The 12139-nt window shown below is 38.5% G+C and overlaps 1 protein-coding gene across 3 annotated transcripts in view; it reads left to right on the forward strand.

The window, feature by feature from the left end:
• Positions 1–12139, forward strand: part of PEPD (peptidase D) — a 146354-nt gene that overhangs the window by 74068 nt on the left and 60147 nt on the right. For all 3 annotated transcript variants that reach the window (XM_068202488.1, XM_068202486.1, XM_068202487.1), the window contains one exon: positions 10538–10606. In XM_068202488.1, coding sequence (XP_068058589.1) covers positions 10538–10606 — 69 coding nt within the window. The remainder of the gene's footprint in view (positions 1–10537; positions 10607–12139) is intronic.

Below are 12139 nucleotides of genomic sequence, written 5' to 3' on the forward strand. Positions count from 1 at the left end.
TTAGCTAATTATGTTACGGCACACAAACCTGCAGTTCTGCATTTTTGTTTTTCTGTTTGTCTTTGTAGCTTTTTCTTAATATCTTAAACTCTAAAACTCTAAACTTTTTTTTATTTAGCTTGATGTGTTTCTGCTTTAAACTATAAATCTACATTTTTGTTTTTAGCATTTAAGTTTGGAAGCTTTTCTAAGGTCTTAGATTAAATCGTGGGTTTAATTTTAAGCTTTGGTTTAACAGGCCTAAAGTTCTGAGAGTTCCTTGCATTTCAAATTTGGTGTGTTTTCTCTTCCAGGCAGATTTACTGCAATCTTTTAAAAATGATGAGTGTTCTCGATAAACCTTGATAAAGCTCGTTGCTGCATCAGCATTTGTTCTTGTAAGATACAAGTACTTAGATATTCCAAATGACCTTTCCAGACATGTTCTTTTGAGGAGATACAGCTCATATACTCTCCATAATAAGCTGTTCTTATTATTTCATCAGATTATAAATGGACAATGCACTTTGTAAGGTAGTAAAATATATTCTCTGCCCCCAAGAGCTTGCTTATAAGCAGAAATAGTAAAAAATGGAAATGAAAGGATAGGATTTATGTAAATCAAACTAGGCAGCAGCTCAGGTCTTGTTCTGTGGTTATTTCAGTATTTGTATGTTCAGTGACTTCATGATAGGTGCCTGTGGTGAAAACATCTTAAATATCACAGTGTTTTAAATGTTAAATATTTTAAAGAAAACTTGAAATAAACTGAAATACCATCAATTTCATTAACATATCCAAAGAGTAGAAATCAACAAGAAAATTCAATTTTAACATGTCTGAGTCAGAAGAAATAATATAATATACCTTTTTAATATTTGTAAAGTACAGTATAATGGGTAAACAGGATTCTCCTACAGAGTTACTGGTTTCCTTATGTCACATTCAGATCACTGCAAGCAGTGAAGCCATAAAACAGTTTACAGTGATGTACAACTACTTGGAACATGGAGACCTTAGAAACATGTTTAAAACCTGTCATTTATCACATTTTAGTTTGTCTTAGCTAAACAAAATCTATTGCAATAACATGCAACTTTAAAAGTTGAATTGCTATGTGATATTGAGTTTTCCTGAACAGCTTTAGAAAGAGTTGCACTGAAAAGTGACTTAGCCATTGTAAAGAACACTTAAACCTTTATCACTGTCACATTTATAAATTTTAGCCTCCCATTAATGCAGGTGATGGGGAGCTGGCTGCAGCCATGACATTATGTTCACCTACCATAGGGAGGCAAGGGGATACCCTGAAGAAATTAAAATTGATGGCTCCTCCAATAAGTAAAGCCTGTCTTGGCTCTTGTTGTTTTCTAAAATGAGGAAGGAATTAAATAGGAAAATTGGTTAATTTTCCCCTTCCCTAATGAGCAGCCCTGTAGTAGCCTTGTGCTTTGAGTTGAAGAAACTTGAAGACATGCTGGTGCAATAATAAGCATAAAGCATTTCTCTTTATTATGGTCAGTTACTGCTAATCTCCTTTTAGAGTTTTAACAGAGATTTATAGGGATTCATTTGTCGTTTAGATTTGGAGATAATTAAGTACCTTTCTGCTGCAAAGAAGAAATGGAGAGAGAATTGGCTCAAAGCTAGAAAAAGATTCCTGTACTGTCGCATGTATTAAACTTCCTTTTCTTTGGTTGTCACCCCAATAGGAATGATTAGTGGGTTGTAAAGAAAGAAAATGTATTGCATTACATCTATTAAAGCATGTTTTATATGTAACAGTAATTAAAATATAATTGAAATCATGAGTTCTTCTAATTATTGGCTTTACATAATGCATAGTTAAAGAGAGAGCATCTATAAATGTGTCTTTTTTACACATCCAGAAATGGTTTGCTGGCAGCATTTTAATTAAAGATGGATTAGCTAAAATGCAGTTTAATCATTCTGTCATCAAAGGATTTAGACCTCGTTAATTAGCTGTTGATAAATAGGTTTAAACTACAAAAAATTTAATTTAAAATATGCCAGTTGTGATCTAGAATTATTAGAGCTGGAAATGGAGCAATGAGTCTCAGAAAAATCTGTGCCATCTCTTTCCTTAATACTAAATTAAATATAAGATGTAGGCCAGTGCAGAACTTTGTTCTGCCTTGTTAGTAATGGATGTGGCTCCGGGTGGTCTTTGGAACTGGTGAAGAATTAAACCAGAGACTCTTTTTAATGATCATTGCCTTGCAGTGCGGCAGGGGGATCCGTTTTCCACTTCTGTGTTTAGTAAAGATTGAAAACTATTTGAAAATCCTTCTGCTCTGGAAAATGGATGAAAAGAAATCCTGTTCAAGGGTTTCTAGCTCCTCCTCGCTGTAGAGGAGCAGAGCGGGAGGAGCCCTCTGTGTTCCTACAGCCAGACTGGCAGAGGCAGGAGCAGCAGGGAGCACATGGAATGTGGGCTTAGCACAGCACAGAAGGACAAGTTCCCACCTTCCTGGTGCCAGTGCTGAAGCTCCCAGCTGCAGAGCAGTGAAGTGCCCCTTGTCCCTGCTGTGGCACTTGGGGACTGTGGCTCTGCAGGCTGCAGGATGGTCATTCACATCAGCTGGCTTTCATCACCTGGGCTGCTCTAATCACAGCTGGAATTCAGCCATGGCCGTCGCTGTACAGACCAGTACAAGTATCTCCTGTTCTAGGCAGTAAAAACTAGGCAGTTTTTCTGTCCTTCACCTGATGGGCTACTTGGCCTGGCTGTGGGTAGTCCTTACTTGTGTTGCCTGTGACAGCCCCTGTGCTGAGCTGGCAGCTCTGCAGGAGGCACGTCCTGTGCCAGCAGAGCACACCCCTCCTGCCTCTGAGCCTCTGCCTACCAAAAACCAGGTGAGGTAGACCTTGACTCACAAGGCTGTCAGAGTTGACATTAAACCTTGTTATTATGAATATCTTAATCAGCTCAATTACTATAAAATTACTATGACATATGAATACTAACTGTATTTCAGCAGGATTGATAGTTAAAGATTTCAGTAGTGTAATAGTCATAATATTTGAATCCACAATCAACTGGGTTTTATACAGATGAATCAAACACTTCTGACAAAAAATAGGTGAATTTTCTGAGTAGAGTTAAAAGAATTTTAGGAAAATAGTAATTTGACAATCATACCTGAAGACATTTTTAAAGGCTTCTTAAGTGTTAATTTAAAGATTAACTTATTTAAAAGTGGTATTTACAGAGCATTCTTGGTAACTGTCCTATCTCTGGGGTACCCATTCCGTTGTCTTGCCAATCTTCTGGAAAAGCAGCAGCTGAGTAGGAGGTTACAGGCTTACATAATCATTGTTTGCATTTGAATATTGGTAATGAAATGGCTTAGCTGAACTACTGTGAAAAAGCCTAACTTGATGAATTTTCAGAGTCAAAGAGATGTGGCACCAGTGTAGAATCAGATGAAGGACAAATCAAGTGAGAGTGTCCATATGCATTTCTTTAAAATTGCATCTTTGAAAGCTCTTGCCCTTTCCTCATACTGGAAAACGAAAAAAATTGGACTAAATTCCAACAGTCCCTGTTAGGAAAAACTTACGGCAACCTGTCTGGAAGAGAGAAGAGAAAGGGAAATCGTTCCACAGGAAATCTTAAACTGCTGCAGTATCAGAAGTCATGTTCTCTCAAAAATCATTCAAAAGTTCTAGATTTGCAAATTGATGGGGGAAGATTTTCTTCATGTGGAATAGATAAAAAGGAAGAGCTATGAAATTAAAGGAAGTGTCTCTGTGTGTGAGGAAAATGCAGTTCCTGATTCTCTAAATTCTCCAACCCATTTAGCTTAGACAAAAAGATGAATTATCAGCTCATGTTATATAAGCTCTTCAGTTATTCTTTACATAAGACAGGTAATTTATAATTCCCAATTATGCAATTAAAATGCTAATTACCCCTCACCTAAACTCTCTGTTCTTGAGCTGATATTATCAATTACCTTCAATCATTGCAAATCATGTATGACATACGTGACAGTGCCGAGTTCTGTATTATTTATGGACTTTCTGTTTTGTGTGTCTCTGGTTTCCAGGTAGTATTAATGGCTTTACCGTGATGGACTTTGCTTCCTGAAGGAATGGTATTCCTTCTGACCTGTGTTGCTTTGTGTCTTAAAATATATCTGCATTTTAGGGTAATCTTACCCTCTGTTCCTGCCCTGAGCTCTGCCTTGTGATCCATTTTAGTACAGAGAAGTAACACACTTAGAAATCCCAATATGAATTATTTATTACAGAGGTGAGCCCACCTACTTCTGTGCTGCTTCTCCACAGCTCTCCCTTACTTCATAAATGTTCTTACTGTATTTACATTGATGTACTGCCAGTTTCCTGTGTCATACCTGCTTGCCAAAGCTACACTTCTTCTGTCCCTGCTGAACTCAAATAACATTGGTCACTTTTAAGGTTCTGTTTTTACATAGCGTTTGCTGCACATAAAGAAAAATAACTTATTTAAAGAAAACACAGCAAAAATGAGAACAGAATTAGATATTAGAATTCAGAAGGATCAACATTTTTTTAAAAATCACATATTATTTCTGCTTGTGCATGATACAACTAGGACAATTCTAAATAGAGATGCTTCAAAGTACAGCTCCTGTCAGTATCTCTGGTTGGTAGTAAGCTTCAGCAGCTCTCCTCTGTGAGCATGCAAAATATCCCAGCCAGGGATTTTAATGTAAAATTTTCATTAGGAGTAGTCTAACCAGTTAGTTTAAGAGGTCAACGCACAGAAGTAGTTATATTTCCTGTTGTTCATGGATCTGCAAGTTCTAAACAATTTCCAGGCATAAATCATTAAGTATATTGTCTCCAAGGTGAAGAATAACTTTGCTCATCTGCTCATTGTGGTATTTTTCTTGTTTGGCTGCAAGTTAGTAATCCATTCTTTGTCCATTAAGAGTAAGTTGGATTATTCCTCCTAGTTTTCCCCACTCTATTTTACCCTTTTGCAATGAAGTACTGACTTTTTTTGTTGTTGTTGTTCTTGTATTAAAACAACCTCAGAGATGTTTTGCAGTACTGCAGTGTGCTGTTGTGAACTAAATGAAAATAGGATTAGATAGGCTAAGCCTTTAAGCACCTAGTTGCCCATGGAAAATAAATTACATTAGCAGAGTAAGTAGGTTAACAAAGAAAAATGCTCTGTTTTTAAGAACCTCACTATGTCTAGTGTGGGATTAAAGGAAGCACTGCTCACCTTGTTCCTGTATTCACTGATGGGCTGTTACTGACACCTTGTCTTCCTTCCTCTGAGCATGTTTCTGTCAGTCTAGTTTGATGTTAAGTATAAATGCTTTAGTAATCATTTGCAAATGATATTTACTGTGTGTGGCTCAACAATTTTGTAGAGTTTGGGCTTTATAGATTTCTTATGTGGAGATTTTTATGTGTCTAAATTATCAAAATAATGGCTTTCAGTCCTGGGGTAACTGAAGAGATCAGCTTTGGAATATTTGTCCTTTTGTGAACACTTTAGAAAAGCTTTGGATTTTAGCCTGTATCATGGCTATGCTTCAAATTTACACCATACAAAAGCTTAAAGGCACATGCTAGTTGTAATTCAAAAGTAATTCAGTGTACAGGCAACTAATAGATACCCACCTACACCTTCCAATTGTAGTAATAAAAATAAAAGAAGGAACTACAGAAAATCCTCCAAGTTCTGTCCAGAACTCCCTTAAGTTGCTGTGGTTTCCAGTTTATAGTTCAAACCCACCTGCTTGCATTTCAAGGCAAGTCTCAGGGACTATGCTCAAAGAATACTATGTACAAAGAATACAAAGGTTTCTTTTTATTAGGAGGCAACTTTCTCAAATATCTGTTTTCGATATAAACACCCTAATGAGATACCAACCAACAGGTGTCCTGGACTCTTCTGTACCTGTATGCTTCACAGGGCAAACTGACAGCAGATCTCTCTGATACATAGCCTAAAACCTGGCTTCTTGAAGTGCCAGTATCCACAAGTGCTCTAGAGGCAGTACCTGGCAATCATGAACAGGATTATTCAGTGGTTTTGTCTCTCTCCCTCTCCTCAGAAGCCTTGGGATGAGTAATTGTTCCTCCAGCCTCAAGTGCTGTGCCCGTGTCATTCATGCAGTGACTGAGGGTGTGGGACCACCAGAAGGTCACTGAGGAGTCTGTTGGGCAGTGTTACAGAAACTTGCCAAGGTTCTAAATTTTTTTTGTCAGGCATTGCTCAGATATTCTTGTCACTGTTGGTTCCTTCTGTAGTTCTCTTTTTGCCATGTTTATTACACTTTCTGTAATTGCATTTCTTACTGGTTTTGTAAAATACAGGTCAAAATGTTCAACTGGATTTTTATTTAAAATTTGAACCTTTTTGATCTAGAAGTGTCTTGGTTTCAGGAATGAATAGCTGAGAAATGTAAATGTTGCTTTATAAAAAAGCAACATTTGAGTTATATTTCTTATGACTCAAGAAGAGCTAATGATAAGAATTAAAATTAGAGATTATTTATGTACTTCTTTTGGAAATAAAAATAATGCTGCCGAGTGTGCATGGATGTGTTTTATTCTAGTATGAGGAAGAACTGAAAATAAGCAAAATGTGAGAGCAATCAATACAGATAGTTCTATTCCTCCTGCTTTACACATCTTTATTCTGTCAATTCACTTAAATTAGGAAAACTGTTAACATTAAACTGTCTTATTTAATGCAATTTCCACTCATAGCCCAATGTGATTGTAACTGTCAGTGTGCATTAGATAGCAGTAGAAGCTGGACCAAAGATGACCATAAAACACAAACATCATTGTCAGAGTGGTTTTGATAATTTGTCAGAAAGACTGTTCGTAGAGGGTTTCACTTGAATGGCTTTTTAGGCTGTGTTGAAGTTGAGGCTCTTTAAGCATTGTGGAGATTTGTTTGGATGTTTGCAGTACTCCATAGGATCTGAAACACAGCAAGTATATACTTGTTCTGTTATTTCTACTGGTGCATAACCCATTCTTTCTGAAAGGGGAATTTTCTTCTCTCAAGTCAGCCCAGCCAGTGAGAGTGGGGTTAACATTATCTTGTGCCTCAGCAAATTTGCAAGGAGGGGAAGTGCACTCATGCCAAATTTACTTGAGCTGATGGTGACTAATACTTGGGGTGTTTTAAATTGATGGAAAAAACAGTGAGTTTTTTAAAACTGCCTTAACTCTCTGCATATTGTCAATCAAAGAAAGTGATGGGTTTGGCAAAACAAAGAGCACCAAACCCAGGATGTTCCTCTACACAGCAGCAAACCAATTGTGTCTAAAGCAATGCACAGCCCATGCCAGCTCTAGCAAAGCTGTCTGCATTTGACAGGTGACATGTGACAATGCTCCAGTGGCTGGTCTGTGTACACCACTGAGGCCATCCTTCCATGGTAAGTGATACACACACCCTCTGGAGAAATGCTGCACAAAAAACCGTGGTATGAAGCTTTGAAACCAGTGCTAGAAGGAGAAGAGAAAGAGCTGCTTCATTTCTGTACCTGTGTTGGCTTCATTAGAAGCTCAGGGTAAAGCATCCAGCAGCAACATAAAACTGACTGAACACACATATCCTCCAATCAGAAATACTGTAAAATGGGATGAAATGATGATGTCCAACTCCAGTTCAGAAGGCTGAATGATTTCTTTATTATAACTATGCTATAATACATTAATATACTATTTAAAGGAAGATACTAAAACTACATCCCTGCTTTTCGCACAACCATATCTAACTCTCACAACTCATGACCCTCCTCTTGAGAGTGCAGCCACAGGTGGATTGGATTGGCCATCAGCTCAAACAATCCTCACCAGAATCCAATCAAGCAATCACCCCAGGTAAACAATTCTCCAAACACATTCCACATAGGAAAACAAGGAGCAGAAATAGAAATTGTTTTCTCTTTCTTTCTCTCTGTGCACCTCTGTGAAAAATCCTGAGAGAGAGAGAGAAAAATGTACTTACCACACAGAAAGACCAGGAGAAGCTCAGGATGCAATATTTGCGATGTATGCAGAGTGCCAGATTAAATTATATTCCATCCATCTATTTCAGACTCTATACTTTCACGTTGCTCTTTTGGATAAAGATTCTTGCAGAGTGTAGACAGTGAAAGCTTGGTGTGATGAAGTCAAGTGTCGGAATCTGCCTTAACTTCAGTGGAACTGGGACTTTACCTTCAAAGTCCTGCCACCTTCTCTAATTCTACATATGCACTTTCTAGCTTTGAAAAGCCAGCCTTTGTCATCAAAGGGACATCCAGTCCTTCACTTATCTATGCTATATTATACAAGGATGTTGGCTGTCTCTGATGGAAATTTTGGATTTTTTTTCCAATTGCATGAAGCCATACCCTGAAAAAGTGAATTCAAAAAAGTGATTGCGAGTAGTTTTGCTAGCAGGAAACTCATCACCTGGCAAAGCTGTACCATCATCAGCTCAATCACACAGATAGCCCCTTCTTTCTTAGTCTTAAAAGGAAGTCCATGATGTTTGGTGAAAACGGAAACAAAGTTCAGGCAACAGCTAGATTACACAACGCCTGTCCTAATTTATTTATTGCTTTTTACTGCTAGTCAGGGAGTACTGCAAGAGGTGACTGCCATTACTGGCTGTATAGTTTCGTATTAATTGCAGCTATGAATATGTGATCAGTTGTCATATGGAAAAATAAACCTTGCTATCCTGTATCACTGATGATGGAAGGATGTTTAGGGCATTCAGTGTTTTGTTTATACATTTCATTTTTAAGCTCTTTATAAGGTTACTGGAAGTTGCTGTCTAGAGGACATAGTTCATTCAATCATTTAAGGTGAAGGGTCTATAAAATATGCTAGAAGTTGTTTCCTAAAATGCAACTATACATATATAACAGTATAATTATTGTGCAAAATGTTTGTGCATAGTATCATGTCTTAGAGAGTAAAGCTTGCCTACAAGCAAATGTTTCCATATGAAATGTCCATTTCTGTGAAAGAATGTCTGTGTCAGAAAAAATGACAGTTTAGGTGATGAATTTTATCAGCTTAGTGATATCTCTGCTAGATGCTCACCATGTCAGAGTTTCTCCATAGCTTCTCTGGCATTTGACCTACTAATTGTCATTATTCATTTATGGGCCAAAACAAACTTAGTGTTTTCTGCCTCATAAACCACCACAGTATTTTGAACAGGAAAGAGATCTTGTAAAAATGGTGTCCCTCTACTGAGTCTCTAAATGGAGGCTTTTCTTTTTTCATATGTGATTAATTTGTATGTTTTCTTTTGTTTCTCTTTAAATACTGTAATTTTGTGTAATTTTAAAATCCAGTTTAGATTTACAAGCATGTAATGTCTTTAATATCTTTTGGGTTTGAACTGTGTTCTGTGGCTTGCTGCTGAAGGACAAAATCACAACATCTCTCTTCTTTGAATAGCACCATTATCACTGTATGTTAATGAAATTATTTCATTATTACAAGAAATGAGGTTTTGGAATTCATTCAGTATTACAGGGAATTGGATTGTAACTAGAGCATATTTCAAAAAGAATAAAAGGATCCATGATATGTGCTTAGCTTGTAAAGCACCTAATCCAATATTAATTGTGCTTTGGGCAAATCTGTCCTCATCTGAAGGGGACTTTGACAGTGAAGATGAAAATATTGCAGTGCTTTTTAAGGGCAAACAGCTCCTCCCGCAGGATGGCAGTGAAAGAGGAGTTCCACAGGCTGTTCTCCCTTCCCTTCCCTGTCCCAGGCACACACAGAAGCAAACAATGCTGCATTGTACTGTCCCTTATCGGCTGCAGGAGACCTGGCCTCATGTTAGCACATGACCTTCTTGCTCTTGGGATTGAGTTTCTGTTAATTTTTTTCCCCATGTTTGGACAGAGAAAGAGGGGGGCATTTAGTTCAGCTTCCAGCAGAAAGTGTCTGTGAGGTGGTAAAAAGGAGAGGATTTCTGCTGAAATTATTTTCAAGAGCTTTGACCAGTCTGGCCAGCTCCTTCCTCTGTGAAGGGCTGGTTGGACTTCACTTTTCCTGAATCTACATGACATAGACTGAGGGCAGCAGGACTGAAAAGAAGGATCAGGGATGTGATTGTGTGCCTGAAATGCAGCAATGCAGTGATTTTCTCAATTCCACTTTGGAGAGTTTGGCCAGCTTTACCAGCTTCAACATTTTAACTGTTACCATCCTGTTCTGTAGTCAGATGAACTCTCTTGCCAACAGTAATTTCCTTTTGGTGTTGAGCTGTAAGGAAAGCAATTGCCATTTGATGTCACTGAGCTGCACTTGAGCTCCTCTTCTCTGCTGCAGAGTTGCTTAATGGCTTTGTGGAAATCACCTGCAGCTCTGCAGGGCTGCTGAGATGTGCATGTGGGGCAACTGGAGCGTTCAGCTGAGCAGAAGTAGGCAGAGAGCCTTGTTGGGCAGCTGGGGATTTACAGCAACACAGCTGTACTCAAGCAGAACTTGTTTTTCTACCTGTCTTGGGGTGATTTTGCATAAATCAATAATGACCACCTTTGTTTCTTTGCAGCCTGTTCCAGCACTACTGCTACACTCGAGGTGGCATGCGCCACACTTCCTACACTTGCATCTGTGGCAGGTAAGAGGATGATTTACACTGACCTGTGTAAGCCTTATAGTCACTTTCCCCCTGGATATTTGTAAAATCAGTCCTTTTAGGCATGTCGTGTTTGCAAATGCCACCAGAGTTCTGACCTGTTTTCACTGGAAAGGACAAAGAGAGGTACGTGGCTACCTCTGTCTCCTGAAGACATAACTTTGTAATAGAGTGCTGCACTTCAGAGGTTCCCCAATGACTGCTCTGCTGCTGCCACCAAGATCATTTATGCTCACCCTTGTGCTGCAGTTGGCTTTTTTTATTAAATACCACCATGGAGAAGGGCTTTACAGCTATTCCGTGTTGCTCAAAAATACTTTCTTTGAAATACACCTTAAGTATTTCTTATCATCCTCAGAATTCTTTGTCTCAAATATTAGGATGCAATTAAGCTAATCTCTTTGGAATTTGGAGTTTTTTGCTCTCTCTGTTCTTGCTGAACAGCTAGTGTTGAAGGTTACAGTATTTGGGAAAGTAGTATAAAAGTTCTCCCTGCAGTTGTAGAAATGCACAAGAGAACGGTGTGGGATACATGCTGAAGAACAGCTGTGTGCTTCATGCAGAGTATAATCTTAATGGAATTAATCTAATCAGAGATGTATGACAGTGAAATGAGCCATATATGTTGGTATATATGTTCCACTTGTTCTGCTGCTACTCAGAAACTTTTGCCCTACACTGAAGTCACACACACTTACAAAAGATAATTTTTATGTTAATGACATTAATTCTATATTGCTTTGAAAGTAATAAGAACAATTAGCACCTTCACTTCTTTCTGCAGTTTGCTCAATTTGCTTATTTGTAAATGCAATTTTCCAATTTATATGCAAAATTGCAGCAGGAGCATGAGCAGTTTTATGGCAAATTGTGTATCTAAATTGTCTGAGAAGTTTCCTGGTTTAAGTACCATTGTATAACTTGAGCATTAACATCCCAGTGAAATGAGACTCCACCTCTAAGCCTTTGTCACAGACAGTGATGGTATGATTTTTCACAGCCACGAAGACTTCACATTCACTTACAGTGGATCAGAACCTGTTCTGCAGGATCTGGTTTGGGTGCTGGTGGCCAAATCACTTTGTTAAACCTATGGAAATGCCTAGTCAATGTTTGTGTAGTGGGTCCTTGTGACCTGTGGGAACAGGCTGGACTCTCCACAGGACTGAAGACCCAGGACCTGCATTAGACATCGTAGGGAAGCCTGGAGGAGGAAAGCTCCAACAGTAGCTCAGAACTGGTGCTGGCAGGAGCTCCTGGGTGTCCTCCCTGCTCTGCAGGGCATGGAGGTGGAATTAGAGCTGCCTCTGAACTATTGGAGGATTTAAAACACAGAGCAGGGCTGTCCTTGGAATGCCATACCCAAACAACATTGTGACTCCCTGTTGTTGCTAGCAGCTGGATTGTATCCTACCACTAGAAGTGCAGACAAACCTGATTTTAAAAAAAAAATTAGTTACATGAGATAGCAACTTTCAGACAAAGGTCTTTGTATTCTATGTTCTCACTATGAGT

This window comes from Anomalospiza imberbis, chromosome 12 (assembly GCF_031753505.1).
Source record: "Anomalospiza imberbis isolate Cuckoo-Finch-1a 21T00152 chromosome 12, ASM3175350v1, whole genome shotgun sequence".
NCBI classification, from domain to species: domain Eukaryota; kingdom Metazoa; phylum Chordata; class Aves; order Passeriformes; family Viduidae; genus Anomalospiza; species Anomalospiza imberbis.